The 18,458-nt window shown below is 40.6% G+C and overlaps 1 protein-coding gene across 17 annotated transcripts in view; it reads left to right on the forward strand.

Annotated features, from left to right (window-relative positions):
• Positions 1–18,458, forward strand: part of MAGI2 (membrane associated guanylate kinase, WW and PDZ domain containing 2) — a 621,598-nt gene that overhangs the window by 382,173 nt on the left and 220,967 nt on the right. For all 17 annotated transcript variants that reach the window (XM_082239441.1, XM_082239452.1, XM_082239456.1 and 14 more), the window contains one exon: positions 5,828–5,907. In XM_082239441.1, coding sequence (XP_082095567.1) covers positions 5,828–5,907 — 80 coding nt within the window. The remainder of the gene's footprint in view (positions 1–5,827; positions 5,908–18,458) is intronic.

Raw genomic sequence — 18,458 nt, forward strand, 5'->3', positions numbered from 1 at the left:
ATGGGATTTGATCTCTTTAATACCAACCTACCAAACTAAATTATGGTTTCCTGTAACATGAACAAGCCTACAGTAGTGTGCATTCCCTTTCCCACTCTCCTCCTCTTTATGCACCAGAGGAAGAGATCACAATATTGCCTTTATATCAACTACAGCTCCCTCAGCCTGTAATGCCTAAACTTGAAGAACTATGGTTAATGTAACATGTGGTTTGGCCCTAAATCACAAGGGGAACTGTAGGGAGGAGTTTGTGAATAAATGATTGCTCAACATCTGAATTTTATCCAGTATCAATATTGGGTGAATAACAGAAACCTGTGGCAGCCACTGTCTCTTCTAGCTGTTCTATAGCCATACTGTCCACATAAAAAGCCTTAAAACATGCCCACAGTGGACACTAACTAAAGCTTGGATTCTTATGAGGTAGAGATTTTCTGTCATTCAGAAGAGTGATTTTTTTTATCCCCTTTTGCCTAGAGTTCCAATCTCCTTTTTTTCTTTTATTCTCTCAACTCTGTTCTGTTTTTGCTATTGCTTGAAATATCCATCACTTCTAAGTGATTTCTTCTCTAATGCATATTGAGTGTTTGTAATTGTTTACATTTGCAGACCCACTCATTAGCCATCTAAGCAAGCATTTGTTTTGAATTGGTTTTAGTAATTGTAATAGTCTAATCTCCTGGTGCATTGTAAATTACATATGTAATAAAGCTTTTGCTTCCCTTTCCACCAAACTGAAGTCATTATTTGAACATAACATTTGGAAGGAATGTTTGTCATGATTAGCAGCTCGCAATTTTCAACCCTCATTGGTAGTGAAGGCTGTACAGTAGAGGTCTTGAATGCTACCCATATTTAATAAAGCAAAGTGAATTGCCCAGGGCTTTTCAGCCAGTTCATTACCATTAGATTAGTGGGTTCATAATTAACTGGTCATTACCCTATTATAGCTGTATCACAGTGACAACTCACCCTGTTGGTCAAGAATCACTGTCCCTCAGGACTTCAGACGATTTCTTGTTGTGACACTTGGCGGCATCTTTTCAGCCTCAGTGGCTCCCTATGTGTTCAAAAAGCTATGGCTAGAAGGTATTTATTTCTGACTAGAAGACGGTTCAGTGGTATCATGGTGAGCAGGCAAGGAGGTCTCTGAGCAGAGGTGTGTCAGGCAGATTGTGTTAAGAAACTCCCCGACTTCCTGGTTGTAAGCGTCTTACAGAATATTCAGAACCTAACGTAAAATGGTTTGTTTCACATATAGTCTCCTCAATTAGGAAGCTGGATTGGGGTTTGTATTCAGCAGGAAAATTCTAACACTTCAAGCAAGGGACAAGGAGCCTGTCTCTCTCTCCTCCCCTCCCCACCGTGCCAGATGTTGTTCAACTCCCACCATCCTGGCATCTCTGCTTTAGACCTTCTAGCATGTCTGAGGCTTGGTTTTCTGTATCTTGAAAGCACTTTTTCCTGCTCCACCTGATCAGGCACTGTCAGGGAACTGACATCGGAGCTAGAGGCGGAGGGAAGGCTCTCAAATGATGCTGGAGAAGGGCCCAGCAGGGAGAGAGACAGCTCCGCAGATGGGGAAGGAATCAGCGCAACACCAGGGATATAGAGGGGCTGATGGGGGAATTGGCGAGAGGGCTCCAGGACTCTTCACCGGACACCAGCGGGGAGAGCACGGGTCCTCCGCTACCCACGCCCACCCTGCGCAGAAGACTTCCGCGCAGAGAGAGTAAGAGGAGACTGGGTGTCAAACAACTTTTATGTCGGAAAAGATTTAAGAAACGCCCACTGACGCATTCTGCTAGCGACTGAGGCAGCCACGAAGTGAAGGGCTGCCCAGACTGAAAGATTTAGCAAGGCAACAAAGCCTGGAGAGGCGGCAACTTACGCACGAGCAACCCATACACATTACAGGCACCTACTATCATTATTTTTAAAAGTTGTGAGTATCAAAGTGGGTCATCTAACCAGTCTAAAACATACATCGAGTCCCTGCCATAAACTTGTTTTATTAATTCAGTCCCTCCAAACAATAGGGCTGGGAAATGCTGCTTTATATATTTACAGCCTAAGCAGGGATTTCAGAGAGAATACCGTATTTTTTGCACCATAACACTCACTTTTTTTCCTCCTAGAAAGTAAAGGGAAATGTCTGTGCGTGTTATGGAGGAAATGCCTACAAGTGGCATGCCTACGGATTTTCCTCCTCTAAAAACTACGTGCGTGTTATGGTCGGGTGCGTGTTATAGAGCGAAAAATACGGTACTTTCCATTACTAGTGGGGTGCAAACTCCTCTGTGGCCCCTCCTACTCTTTGTTGTAGTCTTCTTATTTGACCAGGAGGCAGATTGCTCACCCATCTAACCTTTGGCATGGTATAATTCTCTATGAAGCTTCTGTTCTTCCTTCCAGCCCTTGCACCCCTTTTCTCTTCGTGGGTAGTCCTCTACTTGCAATGGTTTGGTCTGTGAGCCCCTCTGCAAACAGGCTCTGTAGCATTTATACCTTCCTGCTCCTGTCATCAGCCTTTCCACATATACAGCAATAATTAGTTGGAAAGCAAATTATGTCATCTTGCTACTAAGCAGCTGCTGTGGGAGAGTGAGTTTTCATTGCTTTTTGGAAAATCTTTCTAGCAAGGTTTGCAAATGCACGTTGTATATTAAAGAAAGGACGTAAGGAAGGAACTGCATTCTATAAAGGGTTGTTGACCCACAGTCCTTTAGAGCAAATAATAGATGAACCAGTGCTGACTGCTGGCTTTTCTCTCCTCCTGCCACACCATGTCTCTCTCTTCCCTCCATCCTTCTGCCACCCCCTCTTAAAAAAAAAAAAAAGAACCACACTTTCATTGTATGTGGTGGCAGATCCATGTGGCCCTTTCAGCTTTCTCTCCCTCTGATCTGGGCAAACCACCTGTACCCTAAAGCAGCTGAGACTGTAGAAAAAGCGAGGCATGGCTCACAATTGGCTGGGAAGCCACAGTCAGAAATCCTTGCATTGTGGCCGTGTGTGGCCATAGAGGTTTGCAGGGTGTGCAGTTTTTGAGTCCCCATGGATTAAATTAAATATTAAATTATATGCAATCATTTTGTTAAATGCATCATTTATGATAGTTTTTAGTTGAAGATGTGAATTTTCTTTGAAAAAGGTGTTAATTTATTAATTTATGCGTTCTGAATTCATATACTTCAAATGTAATTCAGTTTCCTCCTATCATAATAATGTTTCATCTCTGGTCAGAAAGTATGTTATTGGATGCTGGTATATAATCAATCTGAATTGGAAAGGCCCCCTCATAAGTGGGGCCCCACATGAATCGTGCCAGATGAGCTTTGGCTGTGGCCCATAGGTTCCCTATTCCAGCTGTAGAGAGACTCCTTCCAAACTAATTAGTGAATTTAGTACACAAGCTATAGGAGATTATAAAGAGTTGGGTTTCACTGGAAGCTTCCCCCCCCCTCCCAGTGATGAGGTCAGCTGGATTCTTGGCTGACCGAACAGTAGCCAGCTAGGAAATAAAAAGTTAATGGCACTGAAATAATCATCTCTTTCTGGGTACTCTTCTTGTATCCTTCCACTCCATCCTCTCTGCCAGTGATAATTTGCCTTCAATGAATGCCTTGAATGGATCGCCTTGAATGAGTGCATGAGTGGCACAAATGCCTTGAATGAGTGGGTGAGCAGAAGGTGACGTTTAGAAAATAATTCTTGGTTTTCTTATTTCAGAAGTTTGCTGTAATTGAAGTTTTGGGTTGGTGAAGGTTAAGCTTTAAAAGCACAGTCTGGGAAGTTGAATGCAAGTGGGTAGTATGAGTTCAGAGGAGTGGAGGCTCCAGGGTTATAAATACTCATACTCTTTGCAGCAGAGTGAATGGCTTGCTTTCTTCAGCCAAGGGGAGTGGGCAGAAGAGAAAATCACACAGCACTGTGGGGTTTTTTATAGGTACAACCTCCAGGTATAGGCCGGTATATAAATTCAATAAATTAATAAAATACATACCCTCCAAGTGTCCCTATTTTCCAGGGACAGCCCCACAATTACAAAGGCCACCCCAGCTTCTCATTTGATCCCAGAATGTCCCTATTTCACATGCCAGTGACACCGTCACCAAGCTTGGGAGGAGGATGAGTCAGCTCTTGTTCTGCGTGGCAGCTGCGATGGACCATCTTGTTGCCTTTCCATGGTCTCTTCAAGGCCTGGTGACAACCTTTTTAAAGTTACAGATAGGTAGCCGTGTTGGTCTGCCATAGTCAAAATAAAAAAATTCCTTCCAGTAGCACCTTAAAGACCAACTAAGTTAGTTCTTGGTATGAGCTTTCGTGTGCATGCACACTTCTTCAGATACCTTCAGGTATCAGATACCTTCATGTGCATGCACACTTCTTCAGGTATCTGAAGAAGTGTGCATGCACACGAAAGCTCATACCAAGAACTAACTTAGTTGGTCTTTAAGGTGCTACTGGAAGGAATTTTTTTATTTTAACCTTTTTTAAGTTCATCAGGCATTTTAAGTAAGTTTTATAATTCCAGGTTTAATTTGAACTATATAGGAACCTTACTGTCCATTGCTTAAATGTTACGGTATTAAGCAGCATATACATTGCAGAATTAACTACTTATCTCAGAGTAAAGCAGCCAGACTTAAAACCCAGGGCACCACCATTTGCATCCAGACTGTCCCACCAGTCGAGTCGTGAGTATAAATTAATAGGAGCAATGCATCTGGATTTTTACAGGGCACTGATATATTTTCCCCATCAGCACTACCTTTTATAACAAAGGGCTTACATGCATTTCTAAATTAGTCGGCGAATGCTACATAAATAAAAACCTTAATAATTCAGCAATATGTAAACTAAACAGTACAAAGTGAACAGCCTCCCAGGATGTGTTTAATAAATAAAACATGCATTACAAAGGACTGACAGTGTGCAAGAAAGAGGAGGAGTAATGAGATGATAGTATTAATAAGAAGAATTTAAATTCCTTTAAAATATGGAACTAATATTAATTTCTCCTTTCTGGTTTACGGTCCTTATATTGCTATCACACTACAAATTCACTTGGCTGTAAAAAAAAGGATAAGCATTTTTCAAAAATCTTGTTATGTAGCTCCTTAGCTATTCTAAATATCCATTCATTTGGGAAATGGTTCTCTTTGTAAACAGTATTTTACCAGCTTAGTCAAATTCTTTCTTTTTAAAAGGCTATGCTGGGCTTTGTAGAATGAGCCACATTATTACTTCCAGTTCTGCAAAATGTACTTTTATCATGGGAGCGGAATTAGATATGGAATAGATAACAGTTGGTTCATCAAAGCGTCATTAATCATCCTGTTAGAAAATGGAGACTACACTAAGGCACACTTCAGTTTGCATCTTATTCTGAAAGTATGGCTGCTGAGAAATAATTGTCCTATATTTACGAATCCTTGAGGTCTAAAATAAATTTTAAACTCAAAACTCCAGCAAATGGGAATAGAAGACTGTTGGTTGCACCCCCTTTCAGCTGGAGAATCCTGCACATTCCTTTTGCCCTAGATGAGTTTTGCATTTTCAATTAGGCTAACTTGGCAACATTCTGGTTGATTTTAATAAAAATAGCTGCTTTGAGGACAGGGAGTTTAGGCTGCCAAATTCAGAGGTCGCCTTCCACAATTTCTCTTACACCTCCTTCAAGTCTACTTAGACCAGTAAGCAAATCAAGTATATTGATTGCAATTTTGCACCAACCTCTCCCCCCCTCCCCCACTGTATCGGAAGGAATAAACTTGGTTCCGTTCAGCATGTGTCTGATCAGGGTGATCTCGTTTCTTTTCAGCCATAACACAAAGACAACATCATGGCTGGATCCACGACTTGCGAAAAAGGCTAAACCTCCCGAAGAGTGCAAAGAAAATGGTAGGCTATTAAGTTTTCATTGTTGCTGCTAAAAGAAAGAGAGAGAAATGACTTTTATTTGCTTGTACTGTAGATTGTAGAGAGTATTTAAGGAATGAGGGGGGAAAGGCATTCAATTACTGCTGTAGTGGTGTGTGTTCCTCAGTTCTTAAGGTACCATGTATTTCTGCTTCTCTTCTATGTAATATCTGTTCTGAAGTTGATATCGATAATAACAAGTGTGTGGGTAAGGGGGGGTGTAATTTGTAACATATTTGACTCTTGGGCTGCCTTTTCTCTTATCTGGATCTGCTTAGATCCCAAGCTTTTAAATGTGTAAAGCATACAGTGCCGAAAGCTATTGTGACAGAGATGGTGCATGCATATTATGATGTGATTTGCTTTGCAAAGTGGCAGTTCTGTGCCAGTTAAGTAGTGGGCAGTTTAAATAAACCAACGTTTACTTAGCGGGAGGGAGAGGAATGAGAGGAGGGGGGGAGGGATGTCAGATCGGTTGTTTTTTAGCCCCTTGGAATCGTGTACAACAGTGAACAATTATTTAACTATTGTCCTCTATATGACTGTTAGTAAAACCATGGTGATTAGTGTATTTGTCAGGACTAACGACTGTTACCAAGTAAATAATACAGATCTGTTTATCTTCATAAGCGACCCATTTTCCCAGGTTTTCCAGTACAAGCAATGTGCATGCAAATTAGGTTGGTCAAGCCATTTTAAGTGCTAAAAATAGCTGCTGAGATTTTTTTTTTTTATCATCTATAATTATATTTAGGGTACCAGGAACAGGAATTTTGTGTGAAGCAGCCCTTTCTTTAAAGTAGCTGGCTACAACCTTAGAATTACAGAATCAGTCAGAACCTCAAAACCCCCAGGCTGGATAAATTCCCCAGAGGTCCTAATCCATTTTCTGTTTAAATACTAAGGAGAAGAACATATCCAGATTCCCCCGGAGAACTTATCTTTTCGACTTCCATTTGTATCTGTTGTTTCTTATCCTGCCTTCGAGAGCTGTAATTAACACTTGCTTTGTGTCTTCTTTATGACAACCTGTTAGATATTTGAAACAGCACATCACTCACCCAAGCATTTATGTTCTCTGAAGGTGAATTTTCACTGTAATTTTATGTGAAGAAAGTCATCATGAGGTGGCAGATTAACATTGATGTTGTGAACTATACTGTAGAAAATGTTAATTTTTATCATTTTTTTAAAAAAAAACTAAAACAAAATAATGTAACTCCATCCTAATTTAAATAAAGTGAGCTCTTGCAGCTTTTCATCATAAGTTGTGTGTTCCAAACCTGTTTTTTCTTTTTCCTTTTCTGTTTTCTCTTTGGAATTCCCTCAAATTTCTGTGCTCCTTAAACAGCAGCTAATATATGCTTCTTAAATTCGATGAGATGCTCTAGTCTAAGGAACATCTGGTGCTCTGGAGAGTGTTGCCATAACCACCAGTCTCGTTGCTAATAAGGTGATACAAAAAGTAAACTTGGGCCCATTTTTTCCTCAGAAAGCAATTTTCTGAAAGATTTTTGAGAGAAATGTTTTTCGAGCTTCAGAACCGTTCAGCCATTTCCTGGAGAATATTCGGTGAAATGGCCACCCCAGTTTCACCTTTTCTGAATTTTGAGTGCATCTGTCGATCTGGTTTTAGCATTGTTTAATGTTGTTATTCTAAAATTGTTGAAGGGAGCAAATGGGGTTGGTCTTTACTCCTTCTCTTCATCCTTCTACAGTTTCATCCAACAAAACAAAATTTATCAGAAGAGGGTTTTCGGAGTGAAACTGTTGGAGAATTTCACTTCCACTCTAAGAATATTTGGGGAAAACCCACCCCAATTTCAGCCAGTTCCAACATATATCTGGTCCAATAAGGTCCTTCTTAAAGTGATGGCCTGTGCGACCGAGACCTGAGATCTGTGAAAATTGGTACTTAGCTATCCACAGGCATTTGCAGTTCCTACATATTCCTACATAATTTCCACCTCAAGAATATAGCAAAATACATTTTAAAATGCATATTTTGAGAGAAAATTTAATCATACCATACCTATTTAGATCTGTACAAATAAATGTGGAAATATGGTGGAGCAGATTTATGGAGAAACCATGCTCCACCCTGGACCCAAACATTCCTTTTCTGTGCCTTTTTTGGCCTTCTCTAAACAGGTGTCCTCTGGGTACCCCAGTACCCTCAGAGAGAATGGCTAATGCTTAGGGATAATGGGACCCCAAGGGTCATCTATTCCACCTCCTTGCAATGCAGAAAGCTCCACTAGATCGTCCATGGCAGTTGGCCATCCAGCCTCTGCTTAAAAATCTCCAATGAAGGAGAGTCCATTACCTCCTGAAGGAGTCCATTCCACTGCTGAACAGCTCTCACCATCAGTAAGTTCTTCCTTTAAGGGGTGCTCATCCTCTTCAGCTATTTTAACCTAAGTTTGTGCTGGGGGGGGGGAGAACAGTATATTCACAAGATTAATGAGAAAATAAGATGAGTTTGAAATAAACAGTAGGGGGTTTTGTTTTTTAAAATTTGCTTTCTTGATAAATAATAAACTGAGTGGAAAACAATGAAAGCCAAATGATTTCATTCAAAACATGGATTTAGGGACCAAACATGCCTAATTTATAGAATATGCCAGGTAGTTTCATTTTTTGCTATTGTTATCATTCGCTTTGTTGCCACCTCCCTTCTCTGTCATTTCTCCCTTGCCACTTTGGAGATGTATAGATTGTCTGCCCAAGCAGTTTGTACAGCGGAGGAATTGAGGGTGGAGGGGTAGGTGAGACAAAGTGCACAGAAGTCCCCCCCACATCAGCTTTCTTAAATAAAAACAGTGGCTCCTTGTCCATTAATCCTTCCATGCTAAACATAAGCAACTTGTCTGGATGGCATTGCTCCCCCTGGATGACATCCTCCCCAGACTGCCTGTCACTTACGGCAGGTTGCATGGTGGGATAATAATAATAATAATAATAATAATAATAATAATAATAATAATAATAATAATAATTTATTTGTACCCCGCCCATCTGGCTGGGTTTCCCCAGCCACTCTGGGCGGCTTCTAACAAAGATGAAAAATACACTAAAATGTCACATATTAAAAACTTCCCTGAACAGGGCTACCTTCAGATGTCTTCTGAATGTCAGGTAGCTGTTTATCACTTTGACATCTGATGGGAGGGCGTTCCACAGGGTGGGCACCACCACCGAGAAGGCCCTCTGGCTGGTTCCCTGTAACTTGGCCTCTCACAATGAGGGAACCGCCAGAAGGCCCTCGGAGCTGGACCTCAGTGTCCGGGCAGAACGATGGGGGTGGAGACGCTCCTTTAGATATACTGGACTGAGGCCGTTTAGGGCTTTAAAGGCCGTTTAGGGGTACATCACTGTGAAGCTTCAGGAGCCCCACATTCTTCACATGAGCACATTTCTGTGTTCATTAATGTACAATGGAATTTGGTGTGATGGTATGAAGACTAAATGGCAATATACCTCAGGCCACACATAGTTTTGAATCCCTGACAAATTATTTTCCTAACCTTGAGTAGAACACAAAGTAAGTGAACCCTAATTCAATTCTGTTTATTTTTTATCCTCCAAAACGAGTCAGCAACCTAAGGCCCATGGGCCGGAAGCAGCCCACAGAGATCGTTTGACCAGCCCCTGAACCGAGATACCCACTCGTGCGCTGCGCTAAACCACGCAGTGCAACGACTCGCTTCCGCGGTGCCAAGAATCGTGTCTGCACATGTGCAGATGCTGAAAACCACAAGCACTCACACGCGAACATGATCCGGCCCATGGAGGGATCTCTGCGGGGCTGATCCATCCCATGCAAGATGAACCTTGCTGACCCCTGCTCCAAAACATGCCTTCTAAATGCATGAGAGGTTTAACATAAAGACTTTTATGATCCTGTTCTTGACGTTGTGTCCAAGCCAATCTTAATTTTTATTACTCCATCTCTTCTAGGAATATTTCACAAAAGCTCTTTGAACCTTACTCACTAGTGGAATGGGGGTGGCATGCTTCACATTGCAATAAAAATATGGTTTTCACTGAGAATTAAACCAAAAAACCTGAAGGGTCGTTGGTGGGCTTTGTGAATTTATGCCAGACAACATTTTGCTCTTTGTATGTATCCGTATGCCTTTGTATGTCTGATCGTAAATATATTGCTGTTGGGACAACAATTGACTAAAGATTGCATAGATTGTATAGAGAGTTTGTTTAATACTCATTAGATAGTTTTGTGATTATGAAATATACATGTGCAGCCATCCTAACCGGCACAGTAGCTATGGATTTTATCATCAGATAATGGAACACCAGCACTAAACACACAAAATGCATTGTAAGAAGAAATCACAGCCTTGGTTATTTTGTTTTCTCTTCTTTGGCCCAGGAGATGGACACTAGGTTCCCATTCACTTGGTTTTCACTTTGCTTGATGTTGCAAGGGGCCAATGGGATTCTTAATTTCGATGATGAAAAGGGAAACCAATATATATTCCTTTTGTTTAGCATTTCTACTCTTTTGAAAGACATATAAAGGCCAGGAAGTAGTGTTGTGTTATTCATGAGAAAAAAACTGCATGATTCTGTTCTCCAGGGATCAGAGGTAGAACAATATTGTGCATGTGTGGGCTTCTCTTTGTATTTTTCACTTAGGAACGAGTGCCCAAATAAGTTGCTTGGCAAGACTATTGTCAATTGGCAGGCATGCAGAGAAAAGTTCTATTGACAAAATTTGCCACACCCATAGTAGTTACTAAGCCCTTATATTGAGGTGCCTGAGAGGGGACACTGGCCATTTGGAGTAACTCTAAAATTGTGCCCATCTGAGATGGATCTCAAACCAGCAACTGATCCTTGGCACCTTATATTCTGTGGCCAGCCAAAGACTAATGGCCAGCCAATCAGGCTAGTGAAGAGGCATTGTGCTCAATAAAACATCTAACCTAGCCTCTTAGTCTGAGCAACCAGCTGCACTGATTAGCAACACCAGCTCTGCCTCACCTGCATTGCATTGTACATATTTCACCTCACCTTTCCTTTTCCTCGAACCTGCCCTGCCCTGTCTCACCATGATCCATCTCACTTTATCTTTCCAATCTAGTGTTGGAGCTCCAGCCTGTCCATGACCACACTTCCTTCTTCTTATCAACATGGTTGTTGCCTTGTATTTTGCCATCTCGGCCTCATGCCAGATAGGCTCCTACAATCCTGCAAATTAAGAATGTTGTACTTGATTCAAATCAATATGTGGCATTTAACGCTCACCATTCCACTCCATTTTCTCTGAGTCCTGTGGTTGCCATCTTTAAGCACAGCCTGAAACCCCTTTTGTATGGACATATGTAGTGAACAAGGCAAAGCTTCATCTGCTCAGTTCATCTCTTTCACTCACACTTTTTTCAGCATAAAAGGTCAATAGAAGCAGGGTGGCTTCCTAAACTCCCGTAGATGTTCAGTAGATGCAAACAAACACAATAATTCCCACCATTTTCCCTTCACAGATAACTCTGTCATCAACAGGGCAGCATTTTATAGGACATACCCCATACAAAATTTCACAGATTTAACATGGAGTAATCTAAATGTGTAAATGAGGGTTGAAACTGAGACCCAGGGTTTTTCTCCTATGCTGACTGGAAGAGCCTTAAGACATGCTACTGGATCATGATGGGTTTTAAAGGCTCTTTCAGTCATTTTAGGAGAAAAGCCTCTGGTCTCTGTTTCAACCTTCATTTACACGTTTGGATATGTTTTTGACACTTAATGATCCAGCTCTTTCCGAGAGATGCTCTGTTTTAGGACAACTGCTTTGAGGTCCTTGACAGACCGTCCAGGAAAACAGGATTTCCCCCCAATGTATTTTTATCTGCTTTTATTATCAGATTTATGTGTATTCCACCTTTTTCTTATACATAAGCCAGTCTGGCCTGATTAGATATCACGTATTTGACATTTGTAGCGGTACAACACATTAGCACTTTGAGTGTAGTTGATGTAAGCGCGGAAAGATTTTTCCTGGCATTTTTGCCCCTGTATCAACTGATGGCCTGGAGAGAATAAATGAAGTGCCTGCCCAGGCTAAGTATCTTGCCTTGTCGTTCAATCAACCTGAGCACTAGAATAAATATCAAGGAGAGAAGGCAGGGAGCCCCGCTTCTAGTTTGCCCTAGCAAGTGAATCTCAGGATTATAAGGAAGCTGCAGTAAAATATTTCAATTCATATAACTGCCACACACAGAGACAAAACCCTGGTCAAATCAAGGGGAAAGAAACAGCTCGGGCCATTATTGGCATTCTGCTTGTTCCTCATCTTCATAAGAGTTATTCTGGAGGTTGTACTTACTACAACCTGAAAATAATTAACAGCAAAAAATATTACTCTGCAATGCCAATATATAAAAATCCGAGCCAAAGAAGCTTACTGACCTCAATGAAACATTTTTAAAAATGTATTTTTATTAGGTTTTCAGAAAAATACAATGAAATACAGTAGGACCCAACTATACCCACAGTGGAAATCTAAATACAGTTTAGGCAGGGGATTTTCTCAGCAGAAATGTAGCACACTTTTTTCCAGTTCTTTTCCATTACAAACACTTTAAAAATCATCTCAGGCCTGATCCTATAGATTGTTATCAAACACCTGATGCAAACAGTCAAAATGATAGCTGCCTCCTTGCTGTTGTCAGAAACCACATGTTTTCAGACATACCTCTCCTTCATGAATTTAAGCATTTACCTCGGAGGCACACGGACAAAGAGAAACTCTCCTTTCCATAATGTGCAAAGCAGTTCTGAAGTATTAGCCTTCTCCGTGCACCTCAAGTAAACTGGGACACAACTGACACCTTTTTAAACCAGTATTTACAGACACACACACTTTAGCAACCCTTCTTGAACACTTTACATGTTGGTATTTGGTGATGTATAAGAGCTCCGTTTCAAATCCAAATGCAACACCTATTGGCTTCTTACACTGTGAGAGAACTGCCTTTTAAAATGTCGCTTTAGATGTTTTGGCCGGTAATTCTTAAGAAACTTACAAACCTTTGTGGTAGAACAAAAAAGCAGAACTTTGCCTTGACAGGGCACCCAAACCAAAGATGCTAATCTCTTTAAATACAACTCAGTGACCCATGAGCCGGTACATGATTTCTTCTGGCTAATTGGGAATGTACGGTATTCACAAACTCACGTTTGTTTTGTGATGTGAAAGGCTCACATTTTTGTCAAATTCAGGCAGGAGCTTAGTGAACTGTGGGACTCGGCATCTGGGAGTTTCTGAATATTTTATCTGAAGTAATGAGGAAGATCATGTGATGCGGAATCAAAGCAACTGCTGGAGAGAGAGCCAGCTGGGTGCAGCAGTTGTCTATCAAATAGGTACTCGATTTTGTCTCTGTGGAAAAATTAGAGAACATAATGAACAAAATTAGAAAACCTGTGGAGTAGCCTCCGTGGATACCCATTAGTAAAAAAGAAAAGAAGAATTGATTTTATTAGAGTAAAATTTGTGGAAATTCATTATTTCTTTATTCTAAAGCTGGGTGGGGAATCTGTGGAAAGAGGGCCACATTGACTCTCAACTGAATTCTGTGTGAGTAGTAAGGACGATTGATCAGGAATCCATCAGGTTGCATAAATCCCTCTGGGCAGACCATCTCCATGCCTTCCCATACCCTCCAACATTTCTTTGATGAAAATAGGGACAGCATAAGGAAAAGCAGGATATTTTGGGATCAAATCAGAACCAGGACGGCTTCTCTAAATCAGGGACATCCCTAAAAAATAGAGGCACTTGGAGGGCCTGCCTTCCAGAGTGGAGTAGCTGTATTCAACCCAGACCTCACCACATCAACAGTTACCAATCTTCTCTGGGGCAAAGACCAGGTTGAGGGTATGTCTGGCCACATGGGTCAGGGGTGAAGGGGTTCCCCATTCCAATTTTTGGCCTTCCATCAACTGTCTCTTGCCTTGCACACTACCAGTATCATTATTTCAGAAACATAGTCATGAGACTGTCCTAACCACAGAGGGAAACTGGGAAAGTGCCCTGGGGTGCCAAGATGTCAGGGGAGCCTGACTCAGCTACGTAAATGTTTTGCAGGAAGAACAACTGCCTACACTTGCAGGAAACACGCAGAGTGATGAAAGACTAAGACCCAATAAGCATAAGGGGAAATTGGTGCTGAAGCACCTGCAGTTTGGGGAGAAATAGATAGAATGCTTGCTGAGTCCATTCCAGTTTCTGTAGGCCACACCAGTGATTTGACACACAGAAACAAATCTAGTCCACTCTCTACCAAAACTTTGTATGGTGGAATGACTTTCTTCTACTCACCTCTAAGTATGGTTGGACTTAAGTCTCGGAACCTTTTGAACTACATTTTCATCTCTTCCCCCAAAGAGAGCTTACTCTAGCTCAAAACATGCTTGAATTCCAGATTTAGCAATACATTCCATTCTGCACCTATTCCGTTTTAATCTCCTAAGGAAAGTATGCACCCTCTTCTGAAAATAAAGCCAATTAAAAGTCCTCAGCAATGAAATTTATGTGATCTCATTAGAATTCCTGTAGGTGGCAACAGAAAAGTCTATATCTAATATATCAGGCATTTCGTCTGAGAAGTTTACACTTCATTCCACTTTCTCTGCATATATCCAAGCAAATATGAATATCCCTTCCTCTTGATGTATTTATAAGCAGCTGGGGTTTCTTCCCTGTCTGACAACTTACCAGAATTGCCATATGGCAACGCCATTTAAATGCTCCAGAAAGATGGTCCAAATGGCAATAACTACCATTCCATTCTTTGTTAACATAATTAAATGGTGCAGGTTTCCAGTTTCTGTCACTCTGAATCTGTACACAGCAGGAAAAGACATAATCAAGCTCCCGCAACAGTACCAGGATTCATTCCCCCTTCCATCCTTTGTTCCACCACAAGGATAACAACGGTATTTTGTCTCTCCAACTTCACAACTAGAAAAATATCACTTGTGATGCTAATACATTTGTTCTCTTAAAAATAGAAACAGGTACAAATATTATTTCACCGTTGATGTATGCTTGCCATTATCTTTATTTGTTTATGTTTTTAGATATGTTGTAAGCTGCCCAGAGTAGCTTACAACATATTGTTGTTTTTATTGTTGTTGTTTCCAACCAAAGAGTTACCAGGAATTTTTAATATATTTTTTACTAACTGGTTTTACTGGCAAACCTCAGTATTTTCTAAATAACGTAGGTCACTATCAGCCTGACCTCTGGTTAGTCATGTCATTGTGGCTTATCAGGAGGTAGATGGAAGGAGGAGGAGGCAGCAAGGCTGGTGTGGTGTAAAGACTCCAGCAGAGCCAGTCTAGCATTCCTGCTGGTACATGTGCACTGCGCTGAATTCTCACTTCCCCCTCTACCTCTCAGTAAGCAGCACCAGCACAACTAACCACCCCACCTATTTTTGCAATTGCAGTTCATTATGTCTTTATCATGGGGAATGCTTTCATGGACCAGCAACTATGTCATTAGAGTAGATTTCACTTTTTGAAAGATTATGCTACACAAAAAATTGTTAGTTTTTTAAGGTGCCGTAAGCCTTTTTCCTGGTAAGTAGTTTAATGTTTCACTATGAAAAAAACGATCAAATGGATATTGAACCTAGCTACAACCTTTTTCTACTCAAGAATGCTCTAGTGGCATTTAACCCTTTTTGTAGGATTATGTATTATTATCTGTTAAGATAACTGCCCAATGAAAAGAAACAGTTTGATGTGCAATGCTCTTTAAAATGTATTATATTCATGACACAAAATCAATGCAAAAGGCCAAACTGCATTAATAACATTTTCACAGCAATACAGAGCACTTAGACATCGTTTCAGTACAATTTTCATTTTTATGATAATATATGTGATGAGAAAAAGATAGGAAATAAATTGTAAACCCTGCCATTAAACAACAGGACCAATGTAAATTTTATATCATAAAAAGCATCATCCCAAAAAAGGGTTTTAGATTTACTTTGGGATATAGCTAAGTTTAGTTTCCCCACATACATTGTTGTTTATGTAAATGTGTTTACATTCACTTTCGTGTTTACATATGAAGCCCCCAAACAGCTTGCAACCATAGGGTTGCATCCAGAGCTAGTGTAAGCAGAAGGAAGCCTTGTAGAAGGAAATGTCCCACTGACTTCTCTTCTTCATTCCCCTGTGACCCTCTTCTTAGAATCAGGGAACCCTTGACAACAATATGAGATGGAGACCAGGAGTCTCCTGGAGGAGTGGGAAATTGTCCAAAAGTGGGTGCAAAGCGCCTTTCATAAGCATAGAAAGACCTTGGGCACAGTTAAATCCTTATCCATCTTCAACCTACTGCAGACTTGTACTTATACGTAAGTTCCAAGTCAAATGTGCAATAGACAAGTGCAAGAGAGGTGTTCTGGGTTGCACTAATTTGAGCCACATATTCTGGGCATGTCCAAAAATCAGGCATTTCCGGGCTCAAATAGTAAATGAAATTGCAAAAGTCACTAGATACAAATTGCCTCCTGACCATTTAACCATTCTCTTCGGATATGTGAAAGGTGTCATTCATCCTGATGATAGAGAATAATCATACACTTATTGACAGCTGCTCAATTGTCTATTAGTTATAAATTGGGAGACACTAATCCACCATCTATTTAATATGGGCTCCTAAGGATTTCGGAGTTCGCTTACAAGGTCAAACTTACTAATATTATAAGAGCCAGGAAGGGCGGACAACAAAAAAATCAATTCATACAGAAGTGGAATTTGTTTTTCTGGTATTGGAAAAATACCAGAAAACAATACAGGATGTGATGAAGATGTATGATATACTGTTGTTGTTGAGTCGTTTAGTCGTGTCTGACTCTTCGTGACCCCCTGGACCAGAGCACACCAGGCACTCCTGGCTTTCACTGCCTCCCGCAGTTTGGTCAAACTCATGCTGGTAGCTTCGAGAACACTGTCCAACCATCTCATCCTCTGTCACCCCCTTCTCCTTGTGCCCTCAATCTTTCCCAACATCAGGGTCTTTTCCAGGGAGTCTTCTCTTCTCCTGAGGTGGCCAAAGTATTGGAGCCTCAGCTTCAGGATCTGTCCTTCCAGTGAGCGCTCAGGGCTGATTTCCTTCAGAAGGGATAGGTTTGATCTTCTTGCAGTCCATGGGACTCTCAAGAGTCTTCCAGCACCAGAATTCAAAAGCATCAATTCTTCAGCGATCAGCCTTCTTTATAGTCTATCATGTTTCATGATATACTAGGAATGATCTAAGAGCAATCTTTTTACTCCACTACTCTGTGTCTCACCCATCTTACAGGGGTAGTTAAGTGGGTTGTGTTTTATCTGGATGTGTTGTGTTTTGGAAATTCTATAAATGAGTAATCCTGAATGTGTGGTTGTTGTTGCTATTTCATTACTCCGAATTTTCCATATAATGATTATCGTAAATATTTTTTTCTAAGAAAAGAGGGAAGGATTATACTTTGATTTTAACGTAACTTAGGTGCACCTCTTGTTCAGTGGATTGTATCAAGGACTAATAATTGAATAATTTGCTTGGAGTTTCAGTCTTAAGATTTTTTCTTGAGCTTTTTTATATGCTCTTGATCTAGGATTCAGGGATTATCGGCTTTAAATAGTGGAGAGTCCTTTCACCACTCACTTAAGTCTTTGGGGCATCTCACATCTGGGGGTGGTCCTTCTTTTTTTGTGCTGAGGTCCTCTTTGTCTTCTTCCACATCTGTGCCGAAGTCGGAGACCCCTTTTCTTTAAGGTTCAAGCCTTTTTTTAAAAAGCATTTAATCACAATTTTACAAGGATAGCCAATCTCAAATGAAAATTCTTTTTCCCCCCCTCAAAAATATGAAACACGACAAGACACAGAATACTTCTGAGTCCATAAACACTGTGAAGGGCTTATATGAATAGGATTAAAATAATGTTTGTTTGGTAAGAGCTAAATATATCCCCCATTATTTTTGAAGTGGAAGAAAAATAGAATGTACTCTCCCTTCTGTTTGCGAACAGAATCAATCTTTTTAAAGCTTAGACAAAAATAGCAAGCAAATATTATCACTTTTTGCCATTTTGAACGTGCTGACTGCCAACATAAACACAATATCATCACAACAACATTTTTCAATTTTGGTTGGCACAGAAAATTCTTGATAAAATGGAAATTAAATAATGAATCAGAACTTTCAAACAGATAACTGAAAGGTGATGGGTGTACTATTTATTAATCTTTGTGGGCACTGGAGTGCTTGTATTAGAAAATAATTTCCCAAAAAGAAGATTATTTGTTTGTACTACACCAGTACTGGAGAATGGATTTAGGGACAAGCTCTAGGATGTACAGAAAGCTCATATGGAGCACTTATCACAGGCTTGGCCAATGCGCATGGCACCTGAGCACATTCTGGCCATGGCTGACCGCCAACACATGCCAAGGTAGAGGCAATGGAAAGAATGCATATTCTCTGCGCAGAGTGTCATTCCCC

The sequence above is a fragment of the Podarcis vaucheri genome (assembly GCF_965113315.1).
Source record: "Podarcis vaucheri genome assembly, chromosome: 10".
Lineage (NCBI taxonomy): Eukaryota > Metazoa > Chordata > Lepidosauria > Squamata > Lacertidae > Podarcis > Podarcis vaucheri.